General features: G+C 42.4%; 1 protein-coding gene across 5 annotated transcripts in view; it reads right to left on the bottom strand.

Annotated features, from left to right (window-relative positions):
* Positions 1-25,992, bottom strand: part of CNOT10 (CCR4-NOT transcription complex subunit 10) — a 130,103-nt gene that overhangs the window by 96,195 nt on the left and 7,916 nt on the right. For 4 of the 5 annotated variants that reach the window (XM_030206031.1, XM_030206013.1, XM_030206038.1 and 1 more), the window contains 4 exons: positions 14,354-14,515; positions 13,780-13,930; positions 10,089-10,231; positions 8,073-8,159 (listed from right to left, as the gene is read on the bottom strand). In XM_030206031.1, coding sequence (XP_030061891.1) covers positions 8,073-8,159; positions 10,089-10,231; positions 13,780-13,930; positions 14,354-14,515 — 543 coding nt within the window. The remainder of the gene's footprint in view (positions 1-8,072; positions 8,160-10,088; positions 10,232-13,779; positions 13,931-14,353; positions 14,516-25,992) is intronic. The other variant, XM_030206046.1, reaches the window with a different exon arrangement.

Here is a 25,992-nt window from a genome sequence, read left to right as displayed (position 1 = left end):
TGCTTATATGATGCCCTACTTCATCAGAATTTGTTAATTGTCTCACCTCTACAAGCTGTAAGCTTTGCCTGGCAATAAACACAAGAGTAAACAATCTTTTTCTTAAAAGGCACCAATGCTTGTTTCCATGCTGTGGCTAATTCCATCCTATAAATTACTTAAATATGAGCAGCTTATGTCTATCCTCAGCACTCTCTGGGGGGTGGGGGGGTGAGATAGCAAATAACTTTGTAGTGTTAATGGGAGACCAACAAAAGTGATCTCTTTAACCAAACTTTGCACGGTCTTCCTTTTTTTTTTTTTTTTTTACTGCTGGACATTCCCACTATATATGATTTTAACTGTGTTGTAAACTACTCTGATTTTATGTTAGAAGGGTGGTATATCAATTCTTTTAAACTATTTTAAAACTAATACAGATGGTTCACATTTTTATTGGTGTCAAATACCAATACCATAAGAATCTTGCAACCACTCTCAATTAAATGAGTGGCATGTTTCCTGCCAATAGGCCTCAGGAATTTCTGCCCCTATATCTTTTTCCCATTCTTCCTAATAATTAAAGGGCCATGGAATTGATATACAGCCTTCCTGTGGAACAACCGAAGCGGTTTGCATTTTTATGATATGCAGGTTTATACTGACTACTCTCTTAAGTAATTCGTAGATCTTTGAGATTGTGCCCTTTTGTGGCCCCATTCTAGTACACATGACCTCAAAGCTATTTTTCTGCTTTCCTAGGATCTTTTTTTAACATGGTGAAACCCTCCCCCCCCCCCAAAATGTCAAAGTTGAGTGCCGCTAGATCCAGTGGCGGCACACACCGGGCAATGTCCCTGTGCCTACCTTGTTTGCTACTGTTACAGCCGCTGACTTACAGACCGGAAGAAGTAGCAGGTCAGCAACCAAGTAAACAGGGGTAAGGGGGGAAGGTAGAGAAAGGGAAACATATAGGGCAATACAGGATGGTGCTGATGGGGACAGGGGAGAGATGGGGTAATGCTGGATGTTTGGGGGGATAGGAGAGACAGACACAGGGGTGATGCAGACCAAACGCTGTTAATTGTGTTAAACTTTTAATGCATTAATCTTGCCATTGTGTTAAATGAGCAGCCCTAATATACTGATGAGGTTCTTTTTCCAGCAAGTTGGTATTCTTCCTTTACTGTTTTAATGCTCTTCTTTATCCACTAGTTGACGTACGGCACAAAGTCCCCATAGATCCCATCAAGATATTCATAGTAGGCGGTTTAGCTCCTTTTATTCATGGTAGATAAAATACTGGCCAATCACTGATACACAAGGCTTCCAATATAACCCAATGTTTGGCAGAAAAAGCAATCCAATTTAGGATTAATTGCAGTTGAGCTGCTATATAGTATCCATAGAGATCAGGAACAGCCATGCCCACCTTTTTTTCATCAAGTCAGTACTTTCCAAGATGTTCTTAGTGCCTTCTGTTCCAGATAAACCACTGCAACCTGTTGTATATCTGAGAAATATTTTGTGGATCATTATGGGGAGAGTCTGAGAAATACATATATTTGGGAAGCACCATCATTTTAACCGTGGCTGTTGGACCCAACCAAGATATATTCAAGCCGGCCCATTTCAGTCCTTGGTGACTGTTATTTTGCTGGGCATTAACACTCAGGTATTTTATATATCTCCTGGCCCATTAAAATCGGAAGCTTGATTGTAATCGGTCCCTTAAGGATCCTGATAAGCTCATATTTAGTGCTTCTGATTTGGTCACAATTACTTTAAAGCCGAAAACTTCCCCAAATGCTGCAATTCAACCATTAGGTCAGGCAGCATTATCAGTACTACAGTTAAAAGTAGATATGAAGTCATCAGCAAAGAGTTTGGTTTTGAATTCATTCCCCACCTTCTGCCCTGCCTTTACATCAAAAGAAGTTCTTACTCAATGGTTCTAATGTAACAGCAAAAAGGAAGCATGACAGCAGGCATGTGGGAAAGGAACAAAGTTCTATTGATTTCCACACAAGCCCTCAGTGAATCACTGAGCACTCACACCCACTTTTAAAGTAACCTCCTAGACCAGGGGACAACCAGTTGTGCCCATACTCTCAAGAGGTGTAGGAACAGGTCAAACATCTTTCTAAATAGACTGAAGGCAGTTATTAGGACTGTTATTGCTAGTATAACTGTGCACCAGAGTAATTTTAGTGACATGTTAGCAATTAGCAGCCAACAACAACATATGTAGCTGTCAGTAGTCACTAGTGGACATGTGATTTAGGAAGCGGGGTACTGGTTAGTTAAAAGCATGCAGGAACCAAAAAGAAGGTTAAGTATCCCTATCCTAGGACCCATCTTCTCCATTACCATAAATAAAAAAAGCCCCAAACATTCTATCAAATGCCTTTTCAGTGGAGTTTAAAAAAGGTTTGGACGGCTTCCTAAAGGAAAAGTCCATAGACTTATTGAATGGACTTGGGAAAAATCCACTATTTCTGGGATAAGCAGTATAAAATGTTTTGTACTTTTTTGGGATCTTGCCAGGTATTTGTGACCTGGATTGGCCACTGTTTGAAACAGGATGCTGAGTTTGATGGACCTTTGGTCTTTCCCAGTATGAGCTTAGTTTAATAACAGCATACATCCAATCAAAGACTCCTGAAGAAGGCCTTTGCGTGCTGAAATACGACTCGTGTCGAGTCCTGGATGTTTAATAAAGTTGTTAGTTTGAACATCGTCTGCTGCCCTTTCTTTTGTCACCCTTGTTGTGACTGACTCATCTGTGTGTCTACAAGGGTTACCGTTCTTCTGTTTTCCTGCCGGGACCTGCTCTAAAGCCAGAGCCTTCTGAAGTGAGAAATATCAGATTCACTGTTGTACTAGTCATTTGATTCCCTAGGAATATTTTTATTTAATACAGCTATACCAGGGCTGAAACAGGTTTACATAAAACTTGTATGCTATTTCTTAAATGCCACAAAGTTGACCCTGGCTGCAAGCTGGAAGAAGGTGGAGACCCTACCTATGCATATCTGGAAGATTAAATACAGTTATGTTTATCATATGGAAAAGTTGATTGCACTACCGGCGCAATGCTTTTGAAAACAAGGAAAACAATTTTAAAAAGTAGTGAAGTATATGTCCATTTGGCAATATTTAGCCATTAGCACAAGTAGGTGGCCACATATCATCAAGTACTTTGACAGTGGGCATGTGAATGGGCAAAGTTTGGGTGGCGTGCACAAGTACAGATGCAGATTATAGAAAAACACTATCATTTATGCAAAATATAAGTACAGACATTTACACTAGCTCTAAAGCTGGTATCAATGTCCACCCCTGCAATGCAGGCATGCATTAGATGAATTACTCTAGCATTGAAAAGTAAGCGCCTACCCATGGTGCCATGTTATAAAATTATCCTCCACATATATACTATAATATAATCAAGGACAAGAAAACCAAGAAAATTTGGGGAATACCTGGGATTTGTTGGAGGAATCGTGCAGTGGTGGGCAGGCACAGCTGCAGACAGAGCTCCTACCTGTGACATCAGATACCCCACGGCAGCTGTGTAAGAACTGCACTTTACCGTGGAATGTGGGCATGTGCCTGAAGGGGCATGACCAAAGGGGCATGCCATGCCCATTTGGAGCCTACTGAGGAGCGAGGAGCAGAAGATTTTGTGGAGCTGTTCCTGTACCCATGGGGAAACATAAGGGCACTAAGATAGTGAAACCAGCACCCATGAGGCCCAATGGATCAACATCTTCAGGTTACAACAGATACTTCTACTACTGGAACAGACAGTATATTATCGTCTTCTTCTGTCTCCTTATCATTGGGTAGTTGAACTCCACCTCCTCAACCTGCAGTTATCCAAGAGTTGCAGCAACCTTCCATGGATGGAAGTGAAATGTATCCAGGGGTGGTGTGATCTCTCTCCCCCTCCACCCCCCCCCCCCCCCCCCCAAAGCAACTTTCAATTCCTACTAATGTCGGATCCAGGGACACATTACCAGTACCTATGAAGTTTCCTCTTATTTTGTATGCTTCTTCTCTATTCGATAATCTAGAGAATGGGTGTCCAACCTCAGTTCTCACTGGTCAAGTTTTCAGAATTTCCTAATGAATATGAATGAGATCTATTTGCATACAATGGAGGCAGGGAAATCCTGAAAACCTGATTGGATTGCAGCCCTCGAGGACGGAGGTTGGACAACCCAGACCTAGAAAACGTTTCCTTAAAAGATATTGGAGCTGTAGTTTATAGGATGGAAAAAGCTTTGCATGAGAACTTAAGTTAACTGAATTTTCAGAAGAAACTTATCAAAAGCTCGCTGAACACAGCAATAAAGTTAAATCAGTGGAATAGCGTTTGTCTAAGACAGACTCTCAGCTGAAATCTGTTCAGCCTGCAATGGTAGCAATTACTAAGGATGATCTTTTAATACATACATACACAGATGGAAGCTATTGAGAATTCTGCCAGGGCATGTAATTTGTGTTTATTGAATTTTCCTGTGACACATTATCTCTCCTCGAGAGAGTTGTTTAAGTCTTATTTAAGAGATACTCTTCAGTTCCCCAATTATGATTCTATAATTGTGACTAATTTATATTATATTCCTAGGGGCACTAAAGAGATTAAAGCAGAGGGAGGTTATATGATTAATTCCCCTGAGAGCTTGGATTTATCCCACTTTTTGGAATCTTCACAAGATGTCATTAATAAGTGAGCTTATTACTTGTTATGTTGCAATCTGAAGCAGTTGCCAATTTAAAAAGCATATTTTCCTGAGAAAAACATTTTGTTTTATGGTCAGGCTGTTCTTTTTCCTGATGTTTCTAGATCAAGACAGTTTCATAGAAAAGCCTTCTTGCAACTTAAGGTTCTGGCTATTTGTGCTACTTTCTTTCGTAAATTTCCTTGTAAATGTTTAGTGGATTTTGAAGGTAATCATTATGTGTTTCTGGGTCCTTTGCAATTAGAAACCTTCCTGGCTGGAAAACTAGGGAAGGGAAGTCTTAGACTGTAATTAATTTTCCTTTTTTGTTTTTCTTTGTTGTATTTGCCTGTATCAGTTATTCTGTGCTTTCGTTTTTGTGTACTTCAATAATATTGCCTTACATAGTAACATAGTAGATGACGGCAGAAAAAGACCTGCATGGTCCATCCAGTCTGCCCAACAAGATAACTCATATTTGCTGCTTTTTGTGTATACCCTACTTTGATTTGTACCTATGCTCTTCAGGGCACAGACCGTATAAGTCTGTCCCGCACTATCCCCGCCTCCCAACCACCAGCCCCACCTCCCAACCACCGGCTCTGGCACAGGCACAGACCGTATAAGTCTGCCCAGCACTATCCTCACCTCCCCAGCCCTGCCTCCCAACCCCGGCTCTGGCACAGACCGTATAAGTCTGTCCAGCACTATCCCCGCCTTCCAACCACCAGTCCCGCTTCCCACCACCGGCTCTGACACAGACCGTATAAGTCTGCCCAGCCCTATCCCCGCCTCCCAACCTCCAGCCCCGCCTCCCGATCTTGACTAAGCTCCTGAGGATCCATTCCTTCGGCACAGGATTCCTTTATGCTTATCCCACGCATGTTTGAATTCCGTTACCGTTTTCATTTCCACCACCTCCCGCGGGAGGGCATTCCAAGCATCCACTACTCTCTCCGTGAAAAAATACTTCCTGACATTTTTCTTGAGTCTGCCCCCCTTCAATCTCATTTCATGTCCTCTTGTTCTACCACCTTCCCATCTCCGGAAAAGATTCGTTTGCGGATTAATACCTTTCAAATATTTGAACGTCTGTATCATATCACCCCTGTTTCTCCTTTCCTCCAGAGTATACATGTTTAGTTCAGCAAGTCTCTCCTCATACGTCTTGTAACGCAAATCCCATACCATTCTCGTAGCTTTTCTTTGCACCGCTTCAATTCTTTTTACATCCTTAACAAGATACGGCCTCCAAAACTGAACACAATACTCCAGGTGGGGTCTCACCAACGACTTATAGAGGGGCATCAACACCCCCTTTCTTCTGCTGGTCACACCTCTCTTTATACAGCCTAACATCCTTCTAGCTACTGCCACCGCCTTATCACACTGTTTTGTCGCCTTCAAATCCTCAGATACTATCACCCCAAGATCCCTCTCTCCGCCCGTACCTATCAGACTCTCCCCACCTAACACATACGTCTCCCGTGGATTTCTACTTCCTAAGTGCATCACTTTGCATTTCTTCGCATTGAATTTTAATTGCCAAACCTTAGACCATTCTTCTAGTTTCCGTATGTCCTTTTTCATGTTTTCCACTCCCTCCGGGGTGTCCACTCTGTTACAGATCTTAGTATCATCCGCAAATAGGCAAACTTTACCTTCTAACCCTTCAGCAATGTCACTCACAAATATATTGAACAGAATCGGCCCCAGCACTGATCCTTGAGGCACTCCACTACTTACCTTTCGCTCCTCCGAGCGAATTCCATTCACCACCACCCTCTGGCGTCTGTCCGTCAACCAGTTCCTAATCCAGTTCACCACTTCGGGTCCTATCTTCAGCCCCTCCAGTTTATTTAAGAGCCTCCTGTGGGGAACCGTGTCAAAAGCTTTGCTGAAATCTAAGTAGATTACGTCCATAGCTCGTCCCTGATTCAGTTCTCCTGTCACCCAATCAAAGAACTCAATGAGATTCGTTTGGCACGATTTCCCTTTGGTAAATCCATGCTGTCTTGGATCTTGCAACTTATTGGCTTCCAGGAAATTCACTATCCTTTCCTTCAGCATCGCTTCCATTACTTTTCCAATAACTGAAGTGAGGCTTACCGGCCTGTAGTTTGCAGCTTCTTCCCTATCACCACTTTTGTGAAGTGGGACCACATCCGCCAATCTCCAATCCCTCAGAACCTCTCCCGTCTCCAAGGATTTATTAAACAAATCTTTAAGAGGACCCGCCAGAACCTCTCTGAGCTCCCTCAATATCCTAGGGTGGATCCCATCCGGCCCCATGGCTTTGTCCACCTTTAGCTTTTCAAGTTGTTCATACACACTCTCTTCCGTGAACGGTGCTCTATCCACTTCAATCTCATTTGTACTTTTTGCAGTCCATCGTGGTCCTTCTCCAGGATTTTCTTCTGTGAAAACAGAACAGAAGTATCTATTTAGCAAATTTGCTTTTTCTTCATCATTATCCACATAGCGGTTCGCAGTATCTTTTAGTCTCACAATTCCCTTTTTAGTCATTTTCCTTTCACTAATATACCTGAAGAAAATTTTGCCACCCCTCCTCACATTTCTAGCCATTTGTTCTTCCGTTTGCGCTTTCGCCAGTCGTATCTCTCTCTTGGCTTCTTTCAGTTTCATCCGGTATTCCTCCTCATGTCCCTTTTCATGAGTTTTTTTGTATTTCTGGAACGCCAACTCTTTAGCCTTTATTTTCTCAGCCACTTGCTTGGAGAACCATATCGGTTTCCTTTTTCTCTTGCTTTTATTTACTTTCCTTACATAAAGGTTCGTGGCCCTACTTATAGCTTCTTTCAGTCTGGACCACTGTCCTTCCACTTCTTGTATTTCCTCCCATCCCATCAGCTCCTTCCTCAGGTATTCCCCCATTTTACTAAAGTCAGCATGTTTGAAATCCAGGACTTTGAGTTTTGAGTGGCCACCCTCCTCTTCAGCCATCATATCAAACCAAACCGTTTGATGGTCACTGTTGCCCAGGTGGGCACCCACTCGGACATTTGACACATTATCCCCATTTGTGAGTACCAGATCTAGCGTCGCTCCCTCCCTCATGGGTTCCTTGTATTCCCTTCATGTGGGCTAGATTGATATTATAAGTTTGTTTGTTTTTACTTGCTTTTATTTTTACCTTGTACTTATAATTAAAAGTATAAAGTGAAAAAAAGAAAATTTGGAAGCAGCTCTTCATACAAATATAAAGTGCACAGAAAATTATGGCAGATAAGTACCGTAAAGCCAATCTAGTTTGCCTAATTTCATTCATGGTGCATAGCCATAAACTCTAGTTTATCTCTGCATTAAACATGCTATTTGTCAAAGGAAAAAAAAAATTCCCACCTGATGTATCTTAGATTTTGCAACCTCTACATGAGCTCCACTTTCTGGCTTCTGGCTTAACACATCTTTATTAGTATTATTAGCAGTCTGCATACACAGTGAAGAAAAAAAAAAACACACCTTAAGATGAAATTTATCAATCTTGTGGAAAAAAACATTTCAGAAAACAGAAAGGATTTTGACAAATATATATGACAACATATTTAAAAGTTATGGGTATCCACATCTAAAAAGGTAACATTTTCAAAATCTCTCAGACACAACCAGGGCCTACCCAAAGGTATTGGATACCTAGGCAAACTTTTAGTCATGCCCCTCCTCCCCCCAAGGCAACTAAAGACCCTAGCCCTTCTCCCCAATAGTTCAGCTCTCCCTTTCTCCTCTCTACAATCCCAAAGTTGTCTAGCATCTCCTCTCCTCTCTACCTCCCCCCCCCCCCCCCAGTTGGCCATTATCTCAACTCCCCTTTCCTACCATGAACCCGTGTCCAGCATCTCCTCTTCTCTCTCCGTTCCAGGCAGGTCAAATAGTGCTGAATATCAGGGGGTATAGGCCAATATATAAATTGAGTTTATGCATCTGAAGCAGATGTTTATCCCAACACTTTCAAAGCTATACTAACACTGGTCTATTTATTTTACTAAATGGTCAAATATTATCTGATTAGAGAAAAGAACAGATTAGAGAAAAGAGCAGTAGCAGCACCAAAAACTAAACATTTAGTGGTGATACTCATCTGCTAAATGAATAACAGCAAGCCTAAATTCAGCGGATAGTCACTAAAGTGGCAGTCATCCTTTAGATGTATATTCGGCAGCACTAAGTAAACTTTACTACTACTACTACTTAGCATTTCTATAGCGCTACAAAGCGTACGCAGCGCTGCACAAACATAGAAGAAAGACAGTCCCTGCTCAAAGAGCTTACAATCTAGTAGACAAAAAATAAAGCAAACAAATCAATTAATGTGTAGAGGAAAGAGGAGAGGAGGGTAGGTGGAGGCGAGTGGATACAAGTGGTTACGAGTCAAAAGCAATGTTAAAGAGGTGGGCTTTCAATCTAGATTTAAAGATGGTCAAGGATGGGGCAAGACGTAGGGGCTCAGGAAGTCTATTCCAGGCATAGGGCACAGCAAGACAGAAGGAGCGAAGTCTGGAGTTGGCAGTAGCAGAGAAGGGAACAGATAAGAAGGATTTATCCAGGGAACGGAGTGCACGGGAAGGGGTGTAGGGAAGGACGAGTGTGGAGAGATACTGGGGAGCAGCAGAGTGAGTACATTTATAGGTTAGTAGAAGAAGTTTGAACAGGATGCGAAAACGGATAGGGAGCCAGTGAAGCGACTTGAGGAGAGGGGTAGTATGAGTAAAGCGACCCTGGCGGAAGACGAGACGGACAGCAGAGTTTTGAACCGACTGGAGAGGGGAGAGGTGACTAAGTGGGAGGCCAGCAAGAAGCAGATTGCAGTAGTCCAAACGAGAGGTGACAAGGGTGTGGATGAGGGTTTTGGTAAAGTGCTCGGAAAGAAAGGGGCGGATTTTACGGATGTTGTAAAGAAAGAAACGACAGGTCTTGGTGATCTGCTGGATATGAGCAGAGAAGGCGAGAGAAGAGTCAAAGATGACTCCAAGGTTTCGAGCTGAGGAGACAGGGAGAATGAGAGAGCCATCAACAGAAATAGAAAACTTTAATATATTCAACGGCACTATCCATTAAATGCCGTGGCCAGTGCTTAACCCTAGCTGACTATCAGGCTCATTATTTATCACCAAAGAAATCCATCCATAAGTGGACCTGAGGACACCTAACAAAGTTATTGCACTGGCTGTACTTTTGTAAAAACAATTGCTATTTATTTATAGTCCATCTTTCAAATTTGGTTTAGACTGTAAGTACACGAATTGCGACTTGTGTTGAGTTTGAATTTAGAATGACAAGTGAATAAAAATCTGCCAAAGCCATGTTGCACAATATTGTAATATATACAAATGTATCCAGTATTTGCTCTGAAACACCTACCTCATTTTTCCCATTTTTGTTACTGTTGCCTTGCAAAATCATTTTCTCTAGGACAGCAAGCAGATGCAAAGCTTTCTCAGTTTGGTAAGTTAGAAGATAAACGTCTACAAGTAGGAAACATACCGCCTGGGCAAACCTCTCTTCTGAGCAGTTCCCAGGAAAAAAAAAAAAAAAAAAGCAACACAAGACATTAGTCAGCATTATTCTGTAATACTAACAAGAGACATGCTTGGGTTAATTTTTTCCCTTTATTTTGCCTCTCCCCAAAGAGAACTATTCAAGAAACATGGATTTATTCACTGGTCATGAACTAGGCTGCCTGCCCTAAACAGTCTTTGGCCAAAAGGGTGCCAATACAGTGTTGGCTGCAAACGCCCCCTATTAGGATTAGCCTGATGGTTAGAGCAGTGGTCTGAGGACCAGGGAAGCCAGAATTGAAATCCTACTGAGGCTCCTGGTGACCCTGGACAAAATCACTTAACCTCCCCCCATTGCCTCATGCACAAACTTATATTGTAAGCCATTTAGTAACTTGAACTACTGATAAAGGCATGAGCTAATCTAAATCCCTTTACAACATGCCCAGTAACTGCCATCCCTTAACAAATGATAGGTCCTTTCTGCCACAGCACAGTAGTTGCCAAACAGGGCTCCAAAAGGTGAAACTTATTCTATTAACTTCCTTTCGTTGAGTCCTGCTAGACAAGTCCAAACCAATATGCTGAGACCCTCCGCCACTAGTTGAACGTTGAGAAACTGAATTATTCCAGTGATATCACCAGTCTAATGTCTGAAGTCTAGAATTGTCCAGTATGCCACTGCCAAAGCAGAAGCAGGTCCACCTTGTCAAAACCAACTTAAATCCCATTGAAACCAAGCAGCATATATCATGAATCACAAATCCACATGAACTATATACCATCATAGGGAGAGAGCAGGCCCAGCCCAAAGGAGATATCATATGCCAGTCTTCCAGGGTGTACTTTGGACTGGTCTAGCAGAACTTCATCTTATCATCCTGCTAAACCAGTCCAAACCAAGGGGATGTATAAAAAGACAAAACTCCCTGAATCACCGCTTCGCCAAAGGCTGTATCACCCCAGGCTACAATGTCAATCTTATAATGCGTCACAAAGAATGTACAGCAACCACATTGCCACCTTGCAAACATCCTCAGAAGCAACTGTTAAAGCCTCTGACCAGGATACTGTCTGGACCTGAGTGGGATGAGCCAACAGAACCACCTCCTACAATGGCAGCCTTGATCCAATGCACTATAGAAGACATAGGAGGCCTCTTGCTCCATACATGGCCCTGAAAAAGCACAAAAAGTTTGTTTGACAAACAGAAGGAATTGGTCACCTCCAAATACTAACACAAGACCTTGCAAACATCCAGCTTATGGAGTTTCCGAGAGACCTCAGAATGTTTCCGCTTAGAAAAGGCTAGAACTACTACTACCTGGTTCACATGAAATAGGAAAACCACATTTGGACAGAAGGAATTGTTAGGAGAGAGACCGTCTCATCCAAAAAAGAAAAGTAGAGATCCCTGCAAGACAGAGCTTGCAACTCAAAGACCCTGCTGGTCAGGGAGATGGCCACCAAGAACAACATTCTGAGGGTGAGGTCTTTCACTTAGACCCCTCTCAACAGCACACATACACACATCTCCGCAAAGGCAGGGGACTCAGAGACCGAGGCTAGGAGCCACCACAAGCTACAGTCCCTGGTCTAATGCTTGGGGCTGCATCTCTAAACTCTACTGGAGTAAGAACTGTGGAACAAACCCTAAGAGCGACAGACTCAAGGATTCAGCCACAAGGGATGCAGGCTGTGGACTGTGGCACAGGGAATCGGGCCTAGGACCTGCTGCACCAACCAAAACCAACCTACACCATCTGCTTGAGGCAGAGAAATAGTGGAGAATTGCAGGAGTTGATGCCAGCTGAAATAGTTCAGTAATTTGTTGGTAGGGAGACTCAATGCATGGGTTTGGACTAGGCTAGCAGTGTGATAAGGAATTAAAGTTTAATTGATTAAACATTAACTGGGCAGTTGCTTGGGAAGTGAAGAGGGAGTGGTGGGGAGGTTATTTAGTTTTAATAATGCACAGCAGAGCATTCACCCCTACAGAACAGCTAAAAGCATTCCTGTTCAAAATAAGCTTGGATGATCAAAGATGAGTGCCAGCATCCCATGCATGAATGCTGGCTGCATCTCCGACATCATAATTTGAAGTATTTCAACAAATGAGATGGTGTTGAAGAGTACATATCCAATTTCCTCATCTAGGCACTATTTTGGCAAGACAGATTTGCAGAGACAGCAAGTTGAAGAGACATAGGACTGTTTTCCATTTGTTCTAGGTATCAGACTTCACAGGTATCCTTGGCATGCCAAGGTCATGTTATAAGTACAAAAATTGGAATTTCCTAAAACAATAAGGCTATTTGCAGTTAACTTCTTTGACTACAAAAACAGTACTCATAGCCCCCATGGGTGGCACTAACAGCAAAACTGGCTAGCCATGAGGGAGTCCTGAATAAATTATGGGTCTGAAAGAGGAAGGCTTGTAAAGTGAGATTAGGCTCTGTAGCACTAGACATGATGAAATTGTTCCCCTTTCTCTGTAGTTACTGAATAGCTCCAGCTGGAAATGCAAGATAACCAGTAACCTCCTATCAATTCTCAGCCCAAGCAGAACATAATATTTTTACAGCCTGGTGTATGCGTTTTTAATCTGGTTTTAGAATACTGTTTTTACTCCAATATTTAACAAAAGGATTTAACAATAAAAACTGGCCAATAAAAAATCCACTTTTAGTACACTTTCCATGCAAATACATGGAGAAGACCCACAGACATAATTACTTCCTAGATGGGAAAATTTACAAAAAACCTAAAGCACTTTTTTTATTTCACCTCTTAGCGCTGATTTTTTAACACCAGCCCTAGAGGCGAAGTACTGTTTGTAACTTTCATCCACTTCAATAGAAACAAATAGACATTTAAAGAAAACACTCTGAGACCTTCAGTTCCCCAAAGTAGAGCTATTTGGTCAGGGAGTTGCAAAGAGCCTCTGCCCCAGGATTCTCCACACACTCTACAGGCTACCTCAATGGTGACCCCATAGGTATCGATTTGAATGTTGCCTCCTCTTCTTCTCTTTAATGGTACTGGCTGTATTTTCAAAACAGCAGCGGTTCAACTGAGGTTACTAACTTCATTGTTTAAATGGCGGCCAGCATTTAATAAAGAGAAGAGGAGGATGAGGGGACATTCAAATGGATGTGCAGGGTAACCATCACAGGGAAAGGAGAGGATAATGGGAGCAGCCTGAAGGGTGGGTGAGAGGGTAAGTAGAGAAGGTGACTCTATGGTCCTGAGCATACATTCTTACTTATTTTAGCAGAGCTTTTTTACTTTATTTTAAAATTTTTTACAAGTGCTCTTTTTTTTGATATCCAGTGCATTAGCATATCATTAGCTTACTTCATCAGGGATTAGTAACCCCTTTTTCTTTCCAAAAAATTAGCATACTTTTACTTGCACTTTATTACATACATTGTGACCTTAATATGGTCGTGTGTGGTGTGAGGATCTGGGGATCAAACATTCCAATGTAAGTCTACAGCTACGAATAGAGGTGAAAAAGAAACATTTTTTTTTTTTTTAAACAAAGAACATACCAAAAGGTTCTATGAACTGATACAGTTTCTCTCCAATTGATATGACTTCCGTGTACTGCCGCAAATGATACAAGATAACAGCTTGATTATAATATAACATGCTGTTTTCAACGTCATCTAAACTATCCATTTCTTCAACAGCAGCATGAATCTACAACACAAGATAAAAACAGTGAGCTCAGAATGCAAGTCAGACCAAAGAGCACAGTTCTAATCGATGCATTGCTCCTGCACTCTTTGTAACTTGTGAGGGCATATTAGAATAAATAAATCTAGATCCCCACAATAAAAATTTTTAATGTGCACATTTTTGTACCCACTTTTGGCAAGCATACTTATTAGACTAATTCAGAGAATGTAACATGAGCCTTCTGAAAAGATACAGATTTGTTGTGTGTGTGAACCTGTACTGCTGTGCTGACAAGTCAGTTGGTTTCCTCTAATTTTATACCTTTCCAATCCCTCCTGTATACAGGCTGAGCAAGAGCACAATCCTAACCTCCTGACTTGGCTAGCAGTGTTGCCTCCATCATTTGAATGCATGTCAACCTGCTGATCTTTAATTTGGGTTTACCTGATTCTTCAGCTGGTTGAGCGTTTGCCTTAGGCTGTCTGTTATGCTCTGGTCACTTTTGTAAAACTCAGCCACGGCTGTGTTCAAAGCAATTTTGTAGTCCTCTTTGTTTATTTCCTGCAGACCTCCGAGATGCTGCAGACAAGCTTCATAGTTGCCAACCTGGTGGGAAATTTAAAAATTGGACATATGTACTCCAAGAAGCATACAATTTCCAAAGGCATTAGCTACAATGAATGTGTTTGTAATGTGTGAGATAAAGAGGTGAGGAAGCTATGGGGTCCTTTAACTAAGGTGTGCTGAAAAATGGCTTGTGGTAGTGTAAGCTCGGGTTTTGGGCGCATGCTGATACATTTTTCAGCATGTCTGAAAAAAGGCCTTTTTAAAAATTTTTGCTGAAAATGGACGTGCAGCAAAATCAAAATTGCCGTGCATCCATTTTGGGTCTGAGATCTTACCGCCAGCCATTGACCTAGCGGTAAAGTCACATGGTAACCGGGAAGTAATGACCTGCGCCCGTCCAAAAATAAACATTATTTTTCAGCTGCGCATATCGGACACTCACCAAAAATGAAATTACCGCAAGAGCCACGCGGTAACTGGGCGGTAACTCCACTTTGGCACATGTTGGGCACGACTAGACGCTTACGTGACTTAGTAAAAGGGCCCATATGTTTGTGTATATATGGGAGAGAAAGAGGTTGGTGTGCATGCAATAAAGGTAAAATTTGTAGGGAGTTCTTTGTATGTTTATAAGAAAAGGTGGCCATGTATTGAGATTGAATGTTTACATGCGCACGTGTATTGGCAACAAATTCACTCTGTGTAGATATGTTTGTGTGCAATAGAAGATGTCTGAGTAGAGGTGTCAGAAATGGAGAGTTTGTGTCAAAGAATCAGCGTATATGTCTGTGCCCTTGCCTGTTTGTATGTAGGTTGAAAAAGAACACAAATTCTGCAACATAGTAAGCAAGCTTACGTATATTAGAATGTAAAAATGGAAACTATCTTGATGCACCTGATATAGCACAAATAGAACCTTATTTTGCCAGAAATCTTACATGTGCAATTCTTTCTAGCACCATAAGTTACACACTCAAGCTGAACTTGGACAGACAGAAGGAAGGTATTCTCAGCACCTAAAATCAGCATACAGTACTTTAGCTAAAAAAAAAAAAGCTCTTGTTAATTGTAATAATAATAGAGTGGAGGAGTGGCCTAGTGGTTAGGGTGGTGGACTTTGGTCCTGGGGAACTAAGGAACTGAGTTCGATTCCCACTTCAGGCACAGGCAGCTCCTTGTGACTCTGGGCAAGTCACTTAACTCTCCATTGCCCCATGTAAGCCGCATTGAGCCTGCCATGAGTGGGAAAACGCGGGGTACAAATGTAACAAAAAATATAATATAACCAAGTTCAAATGACTGAAAAACTAAGAACATAATTGCTCTGCTAGGTCAGGCCAAGGAGGGTCCATCTAGCACAGTACCCCGATTCCAACAACGGCCATGTAAGGTCACAAGTACCTGGCAGAGACACAAAAGTTACACGATTCCATGTTACTGACTACAGTTTATGGACTTTTCCTCCATGAAATTGTTCAAACCTTTTTAAACCTAGCTACATCAACTGTTTTTACCAGCAATGAGTTCCAGAGGGACTTCCAATGTGGTGGCCATGGCGTATAGACTTGCTTAAGTGCGCTCTCATCTCCCCCCTGCTGAAATCTCTCTGCTAAACCCGCTTAAAGGCTCAAAGTTGTTCACAGTGAATACTGAGGCACTCTTTGCTGTTGAGCTATGGTGCTGGGAGGCATCATGCCATTTGTACTAAAAACCAAGAATCTCCCCACCATTAAGGAGATACATACTGGGAAGGCCACAAAGCCGCAGCCTGGAGGTGAGCGAGATGGGATCAGAATTGCTTCTACATAGGGCACTGCTGCAGCGAGTGTGTCACCAAACATGCAAAAGGATAAAGTACTGGCCCTTGAACTGCAGGAGTTTTGGGCAGCAAAGACGGAAACTGCAAACAGTTGGGAATCATTTGGAAGAATAGCTGCTTTGCAAGAATGGCTAGAGGACGTGGAAGGTAGGCTCTACATAGTGGAAGCAGAGTAAAAAAAAAAAAAAGGGGAGAGACTGTGATGCATCCCTGCAAAAGGCAGGTGGAGTCCTTATCAAATAAGCTAGAAGCCCAAGAAAACCGTAATTGGAAGTCTAATCTCCGAGTTCTGGGTATCCCAGAGAGGGCAGAGGGCTCAAATATGACTCAATTTGTACATAAACTGCTGTTGAAATGCTTTCCAGACTTTCAGACCTTCCAACCCAATCTCTACATGAAGTGGAACAAGGCACACAGGGGCCTGCATCCAAGACCAGACGTACATTTATTCCCATGAGCACTGATCATAAAAATGATGGTTACCTGATGTAGAGCATAGTGTGAGGATGGCTCAACAAAAAATGGTTGGTCTTGATAATTACTCAATCAAGGTATTTCCAGACCTCACTGCAGAGACTCTGGGGCTCATTTTCAAAGCACTTAGACTTACAAAGTTCCATAGGTTACTCTGTAACTTGGTAAGTAAGTGCTTTGAAAATACGCCTCTAAGAGGCATAGAAAGGACCTACGGAAATATAAAGCAGGCCTTGGGGGAGACTGCCATCCAGGCAGAGATCTGGACCCTGCCAAACTGGTGATTACTAAAGAGGGTAAATGTTGATTCTTGCACACAGAGATTTAAGCTTTGCTTAAAAGTTTGGATTACACTCAAAAGCAGTGTAACAAGCAGATTTGGGCTTCACATAGTGGGAGTACCTGATGTGCTAAATCTGCTTGTTTCAGTTGACAAAATGCATCCTACACAAAACTTAAAAGACAGCATCCCTTGGGAACAATCTCCTGCTCCAAGTCTTCAATCTCCCCCCTTGATGGATCATCCTTTCCTAACAGCAGACATATTGGCACTGCATTCTGTGACTTCCCCTCCTCAGAAGAGGTTTTATATTTGGGGGGGGGGGGGGGGAGGGTCGCACAGCCTGTCAGAGGGGACAGGTGTTGCCTCTGGAATTGGCAAGTGAAGAACCACCAGAACAGCATGAGGATGGCTTAGAAGATAATTTTTCTAAACAGGCTTAAAGCTACAGTATAATTGAACATATCCTATATAATAAAAAAAACTCACCCTCAACGTTCTGAAGACACTGACGTCAGTGTCACTGAACATATCCTATATAATAAAAAAAACTCACCCTCAACGTTCTGAAGACACTGACGTCAGTGTCACTTCCTGCGGGCACTTCCTTCGGGTTCGAAGGGTTCGTGGTGGTGACACCACCGAAATCACTGTGTCTGGGCCCCACCCTTGTGTCAAACGTGATGACGTCGAGGGCGGAGCAATGGCGTCAGTGGATGAAGGTGGCGTGTGTTGATGAGGTGCGGAGCAATGGCGATGAGTGGCTTCACAACACCGAAGGGGTGGGGGGGGGGGGGGTTTGGCAGGAAAACCTTGCTAGCGCCCGTTTCATTTGCTCCAGAAACGGGCATGTTTTACTAGTGGGTAATAATAGGGGCCCAACAGTGATATGAGTACTGTAGATATTGGGCAGTACAGTCTGTTCTCCTCTTGGTTTCAGATCTAAAAAGTGGCAGGTTGGGGGGGGGGGGGCAGGTCACTGGGGAAGTATGTTGGGTAAATGCGTGTTTTGGAATATAGGTGGGAGAGAGAGGTGGCAGGTAGAATTAATTAGTTATATTCCATAGTCCAAGCACTGTTATATGACATTATGCATCCAGACTATAAAGGGTCACCCATAGGTTTTCACTCAATACTATCACACGTTGAACGAGATTAAAGTTGCCATTTGGAAAGTAGGGGGCCTTAATGGTCCAATCAAATGAAAAAAAAAAAAAGAAGAGTACTAAAGCATTTGAAATCTCTAAACACAGATCTAGCTCTCCTCCAGAAGGCTTTGGGGTGGGAATTGTATTGTATTACACTCCTCTGCCAACTAAAAAAAAAAAAAAAAAAGAAATGGTGATACTTATTAGAAGGCATTTGCCCTTTGTAGTGTATGCCCAGGAAGGGGATACCTATTAATTGGGTGACAGGTAAGCTTGACATGTGGGAAGTGCTCAAAGTCAACCTAAATGCCCTAAAGGCCTCTTTTTACACAAAAACTTTATGAAGATTATGAACCCATATAACAGGAGACATTCTAGCAGGAGGTCTAAACTGTGCTATAGATAAAGGTGATAGCTCAAGAAAGGTGAGTAAGGAAGAGAGGGCCCTATGGGACTGCCTCCAGAATTTCCACCTAGAAGACCTATGGAGAATGCATAACCTGAGTAGCTATGGAGTTCACATATTACTCTCAACTAGATTATTTTCAAAGGGCATAATTTGGGGAACTGGTCTCGAGTAGAAATATTACCCATAAGGATTTCAGATGACACTATTGTTACTGGGCTAATTCATATTAAAAAAAAATCTTCACTCTAAAATCCAATTGGTGGGCCACAGTAGACATTTTGAAAAAAAAAATTGAAGTACAAAACTCTCTGACTCTGCAGTGGTCAGAATATATTTGCGTGAATAACACAGGGGAGGTGTGTATTGAAATGGTACAAGATGCAGGCAAAGCTTTTATGAGGGGTGTCCTAATAAAAATATCATTGCAGTACAAGTGGGAGCATGCTAGGCACTGCCAAACTATTTTGGAGCAAATAGCAAAAGTGCAAGTTAAAGGAAAAGGCTCCCCTAATCCCTATAATGGCAACTGCTGCACTTGAAACAGCAGCTACATCTAACAAACACCCATAAAGTTGAATACATGCTTAGATGCACTGAAAACAGGATTATGTAGAATCTGGGAACAGAATATGTAAACTATTGGCATGGCAACTGCGTTTCCAACAAAGTGCCAGATGGGTCAGTAAACTAGTCGATGCTCAAGGTTGCAATAAGCTTATGAGAGAAGTTGGAGGTGGAGGAGGGAACATACCTAGAGAAATGTGGGTTTGGGGTGTAGGGATTGGTATGTCAGGAGACTTGCTGGATTTTGGATATGTACTGTTCATTTCTGCAGGATACTTGAACCCAGGGCTTTTCTTGAGGGGGTACTGAGTACGGCACCTTTTCCACTGTCCTCTAAAACTGACCCATGATCCCCAAGTTTTAATGAAAGAGCTCAGGCTCTACACACCAATTCTGCCTGGTCATAAATTCTGTGACTGGTTGCAGGAAACCTGGCTATTGTGGGATGGGTCTCTCAGTGATCAATCCACCCCTGAAGGATGGCCTGGCATTTGAGTACCAGCACTTTTTTCGCTAAAAAAAAAAATGCACTGTTTGAACCTATGGTCACATGGTGGTACTGAACACATGTGAACTGTAATGTCTGTTAACATTTTTTTGTATTTTTTTTTTTTTTTTTTTTTTACAGAGTTTTAGAAGTTTCCTATCTTTACTATTATAATTCACCCAGAAGTTAGATAAGATGCATTAACTAGGACCTCACTGCATTTAAAGCTGAGAAAAAAATTTCCGACAGCATTGTGACAGCACTTCCAGCACAGCAGCTGCCATCTAACAGAAAGGCATGCCCCACACAAAAGCAGAAAGGAACGCACATCAAGTGACAACGATACCGTCCTAGAAATAGGTATATACCAGAAAATTAGACAACTGATCCATGCTCAAATATACTGCACAAAAAAGAGGGGGGACATGCAACTATAGTCAGAATCTAAAGTATAATTCTAACCACCCTTTTCTCTAGCTTTGATTTATTCTGTCAATGTACTTCATTTGTCCTCCAGTCTTATTTTCCTCACTACCTTTACTTTACCTTCATGCACCCCCATTATCTGTTTTAAATCAATCGCTCTCAAGTTGTTTCCTTCCTTTCCATTGTGCTCCCTCCTTAATGTACATTCTTTCTTTCCTTACCACCTTTCTTCCCTCAATTTCTTCTCTTTTTTCCTTCTTTAACAGGTACTTTTGCTCTCCTTCCTAGGGAACTAGGGTGCATCACTGCACTCTTTTTTTCAGATAGAGGGGTTGATCTTCATAAGGTAGGATGTTTTGCATTTGCGGGGCTGGAAGGGATGGGTCAGTTATCTGCTAACTAGACAAGCCTTTATCTGCCGGCATATTCTATGTTTTTATTTATTTAGATTTGCTCACACCTTTTTCAGTAGTAGCTCAAGGTGAGTTACATGCAGGTACACTGGAAATTTCTCTGTCCCAGGAGGGCTCACAATCTAAGTCTGTACCTGAGGCAATGGAGGGTTAAGTGACTTGCCCAAGATCGGTGTTCTAACCACTAGGCCACTCCTCTACACTATTATAGTCTGAATTACACTGGTTACCTTCAAACAGCACATTCCTTTTAAAATTCTTTACTTTAGGCCTCTTACTAAACCGTGCTAGTGATTTCCACATGGCAGATGTGATGCAGCCCATTCAAACTGAGTCAGAGTTTAACCTTGCACGGTTTGGGTTTTTGTCCTCATCAATTACTTAATTAGAATGCCTTCCTTCTAAAGCACTTATACTGCCCTCTCTCCCACTCCTGATGCTGCCTCTCTATCCAATCTCTAATGATGCCTCACACACCGACTCCCTCACCTGCCCACCACTGCACTGTTCTGTGTAGTCTGTGCCCTACAGTACCAGCAACATAACCAGCAGCTCTGCACGGCAACTGTAGAAACATGCAGAAACTTAAAGGTACTCTTGAGAGTGTGACAAAGGCCAGAAAAGAGAAAAGAAAAAGCACAGCAGACAAACAAGGATATGAGCACAAAAGAATGTGGTGATTCAAGAGGAAAAATAACAACTGGCAGAGGAGGGAAGGAGTAAGAAGACCAGGTCCTAACACAGATGCCAATACATGGTTACTGTTTTCCCTCAATCACACAAGGCAAAGAAAGTCTGTGGTGGCTGCCAGAGTACTGTGGGAAACCAGGGACCATGAGAATGCCATATTAAAGCATAATTTTAAGTCACTCAAATATCAACTTGCCTGGAGCCTGTCTGGTGGCTCAGTGGCCATGCTATCTGCTATTGTGCAGAACACCCAAGTTCAAAACTGCTTCTGGGGACATTCACAACCAGACTCCGAGACCAAAATTACATGCTCAGGATCATCATAATGGTGGATGTCACCATTGATTCCTATTAGGCTTCATTCCCAGGTCACCTTCCAATACATCTTCATATTTCTAAAGTATTCTGAAATATAAAAAGGTATGCGCCTTTTATCATGTTCACACTCCATATTTTGAATCACCCCTCTCCCCAAATTCACATTTTAGTTGTCGGGGATATTTTCCATACTTCTTAACTATCCATATAGGGGGGGGCTATTATATTTGTTTAAACAGGCCACCTATGTGAGAAGTCCAAAAAGGCACTATTTTATAAAGGTTATCTGGATGCTTCTGTGCCTTTCTAAAACAGGGTCTCAAACAACTTTATACCTATTTTGAAGGTGTAAATGTGCATGTGCACATTCATATTTTTTCAAACACATGCACACATAACTTCACCCTGGCTTTGCCTAAACTATGTCCCTGGAGCACTTCAAGTTTCCAAGTGTATTTAGAATTTTCTATCCCACTCATCTGGGCGGTTTACAGATCGAGAAAGTAAAGCAATATACTGGACAGACAAGACTGCAAAGTAGGGAAAGAAGAACTACAAGGGGGGGGGGGGGAATACAAGGTTAAAAACTAAAGGCTTTGTGGTCCAATCTTTTACATGCTGATCACATAAGAAACAGACGCTTAGCTTGCAGGGTGCAGTTTTATAAGAGTCGTTTTCTGCACATACAACATGACTTACATGAGGAAAAACCTTTATAAAATTATTTCCATAACGTGCATAGAGGATTCTGATGAGGATCAACATGTCTATATCCCGATTTGCTTAGATTCATAATAGGGGCGCGAGACATTATGAAAAACTTTCAACACCAACTTCTTCTCTGAAGAAAACAGAAGTAGTACAAAACAAGGAATGCCCAGTATCCAAGGGCCTGTGTAAAGATGGGAAGAAGAAGTAGGGCCTGGCTGACCCTATACTGCCACTCTTACTACTGGACAAGCAGTCAGAGGGAAGACAACATCCATAGAAGAAACCCAGTTTATGTCTTTGGTATGCACATTGAAAGCCACTGCAGTGTGCAGCCACAGGAGTGCACCAGAAGGGTGTCACCAAAGCACTGCACCCCTCTGGAACCACTTGAAGCCTTAGAAATGGCTGAGGTATTATGGAACATTGGGAAATGGAGAAGCGAAAGGCCAAGGTGAAGTGGGTCTTCTAATCTCCTCAGGATTAAAGGGATGATCATTAGGATTTGGCTCACACCTTTTCAGTAGAGCTCAAGAGGAGTTACATTCAGGTACAGCAGGTGCTTCCCTGAAGACTTTATAATCTAACGTTACTGTACACTGCCTTGAATTAATTCCTTCAAAAAGGCAGTAAATAAATCCTAATAAATAAAATTTGTATCTGAGGCAGGAGGGTTAAGTGACCTGCTCAAGATCACAAAGTATCAGTGGGATCTGAACCTTGACTTACCTGGTTCTTAGTGCACTGCTCTAACCACAAGGCTATTCCTCCATTCAGGATTCATGGACCCCTCTGACTCATCAGGAGTCTCCTTACATTAAGAAGTGGGTCTCAATTTAGAAAGAGACATCTTTTAGTCCTATACTAACTCCCCACCCTTTCCGTCCAGGTGTATCATAGAACTGTCTCCTCTTCACGCTTCTAATTGTGATCAGAAATCAGAAGTATAGATGGATGGGATAGTACAGAAGAGACAGATGGCTATACCTCAGAGGGGCAGGCAATGTTACCCTTATCTCCCTTAGCTACTCTGAAGGTTAAAGTTATCAAAGTTTCTGATGTACGGTCCAGTACAGCTTTCCCTTCATGTCCTCTCTCTGAAGCTCTCCTGATGTAGTGATTAGGCCATTTGATTTCCACAGAAGTCTAAGAAAAAGGGGAGGGGGGAAGTCACTCTTAGCCCTGCCAAGGGAAATAGTTAATTTTTAAATTTTGAGCTTTGGAAGTTGTTTTCTCATGTGGCTTGAACTTTTACCAGTTGTCTTATCACAACCATGTAATTTTTCAGGTGAGTGAGAAGTTCACTGATCTAAATGTGATAAGAACATAATGCCTCTGCATCGCTCCAAAGTGTAATCACACCTTGAGTATTGTGCGCAATTCTGGTTGCCGTATCTTAACAAATATATATCAGAATTAGAAAAGGTTCAAAAAAGGGCAACCAAAATTATTTAAGGGGATGGAACACCTCCCATATGAGGAAAGGCATAAGAGGTACAAAATGCCGAATGGTGTAGTACAGGTAAATCAATTGTTTTTTTGCTCTTTCAAAAAGTACAAAGACCAAGTGACTCTCAATGAAGTTACATGGAAATACTTTTAAAACAAATAGGAGGAAATATTTTTTCACTCAATTAATATTTAAGTTCTGGAACTTGCTGCCAGAGGATGTGGTATCAGTGGTTAGTGTACCTGGGTTTAGAAAAGGTTTGGACAAGTTCCTGGTGGAAAAGCCTATTGAGATAGACATGGGGAAAGCCACTGCTTGTCCCTCGGATCAGTAGCATGAATCTTGCTACTATCTGGGATTTTTTTCAGGTACTTGTGACCTGAATTAGCCACTATTGGAAGTAGGATACTGGGCTAGATGGGCCATTGGTCTGACCCAGTATGGGGAAAAAAAAAAGTCTGAAGTGTTAGAAGCTGCAGCTTGCCCTGGTTAAAGGGAATTTGCTGATGCAGAATACAAAAAAAAAAAAAAAATACAAGGGAGGAAGTGACGTCATGGTGTAGAATGGACGCCTGAGATTATAGCTCCCTCGCAATCCTACCTCGCCAGGCGTAATCCTCCGCCATCCAGCCTCTAAAGGGTCACACTTCGGTTTGCCCGTTCGAGGGCTGACTCTCCAAAATGAGCAAGTCTCAGCTGTCTCAGCGCAAGGAGGGTGAACGCCAATCAAGTCGCCAGTCTGGTAAGGTCCCATCATGCTGAGTGTCTCTGACTCCCCCTTGTCGATCGGATTCCGACTCAGCATCGTCTCATACCGAGCAACCTCGGATTTCAGCTAAAAAAGGTCCTGTAAAAGACCTGGCTAAGTTGTCTGGAGGAAATTTGGGCCAAGATAAAAGCCTCTAAAAGGAGGAAATTTTGGAGCGCATGGATGTTATCAGTGTAGACCTGCGGGAACTCGGGGGCCAGGTCAAAGAACTGGAAGACCGCATGGAGGAACAGGCTGAGCATGCGGCTGCTGTGGAATCTCACGTATCCCAGCTGCTTGCCCAAAACGAATAACTACAATTCAAAAGTGGACGATCTTGAAAATCAGGGGCGTCGGAACAACCTCTGTTTTCAGGGTGTCCCTGAGAACGGAGATGCTGAGGAAGTCCCAGCCATTGTGCACCTGATTTGTGCAAAACTTCTGGAGGTCGATTCGGAAATAGAGCATGGTGAAATCAAAAGAGCCCACAGAGCCTTGGGGAAACCTATAGAGAATCGACCCAGAGACATAATAGTAAGATTTGCATCATTCGCATTTAGAGACCGTCTACTGCAGCGGCCACGCCAATTGTCATCGGTGGACTATAACAGGGCAAGAGTTCCAGTTTATCAAGATCTCTCTCTCTTTGCTCTGTCTCAGCGACGAGCTATGAAACCTGCCCTGGAGCTGCTGGCCAAGGACAAGATTGCTTATCGCTGGGCGTTTCCCTTTGCCCTATGCTTTACTGTGGCTGGGAAATTACATAGAGTCTGCCAGATAACTGAGGACTGGAAGATATTGCACTTAGCTGGACTATCGTCAACTGTAGCACCTCCGGTGGAAATTGCACCTTCAACCGAGAGGCTTCAAAAGTGGAAAAGGGTCACTCACAAGGCCAAGAAACATTCATCACCTGCTTGAATATGATATCTGACTTGAATGTAGCTTAATGCTTGTTTACTGGTTGTCTAGATTTTTGATCTACAGTCTGCTGGGTGTTCTGTGGGTGTATGTATGTTGTTTTGGCTGGGTGGCATGGTGAGATGTGTATGGGTTAACTTGGGAAGGGTAGGATTGGTTTGAGGGGGGGATACAGTAGCAGGGGTGTGCTGGCCACTGTGGGTTACTTCTTCAAATTTCCCATTCAGTTCATCTGGGGTTGTCTGTTTGGTGTTTGATGGTTCGACTGATGAGAAGTTGCTCAAGAGTGTGGGGTGGGTTCTGGGTAGATGGGGGTGTTTCTATGGATTGTTTTGGTTTTTTTTGTCTTGGGGGGGGGGGGAGGCGAGGATTCTTATTGCCCTGTTTTTTTTTAACATGGGTTTCCATATGCCTAGCTGGTTATTGTTTTAGTATATAATTCTTTTCTGTGAAGAGTACTGATTTACAGTTTTTGACCTACAATGTTAAAGGCCTAAATTTGCCTCAGAAACGCCATAAACTATTTAAGGAACTAATGCATTATAAACCACATGTGATTTTCCTTCAGGAGACATCGTAAAAGGGAGCATGAAAATTTTTTGTCTCACCCTCAATACCCACATGTTTTTTGTGCCTCTGCTATAGACGCTTCTAAGAAAAG

This window comes from Microcaecilia unicolor, chromosome 1, assembly GCF_901765095.1.
Source record: "Microcaecilia unicolor chromosome 1, aMicUni1.1, whole genome shotgun sequence".
NCBI classification, from domain to species: domain Eukaryota; kingdom Metazoa; phylum Chordata; class Amphibia; order Gymnophiona; family Siphonopidae; genus Microcaecilia; species Microcaecilia unicolor.
The sequence above is the reverse complement of the archived record's forward strand: the minus strand, read 5'-3'. Positions and strand labels throughout refer to the sequence as shown.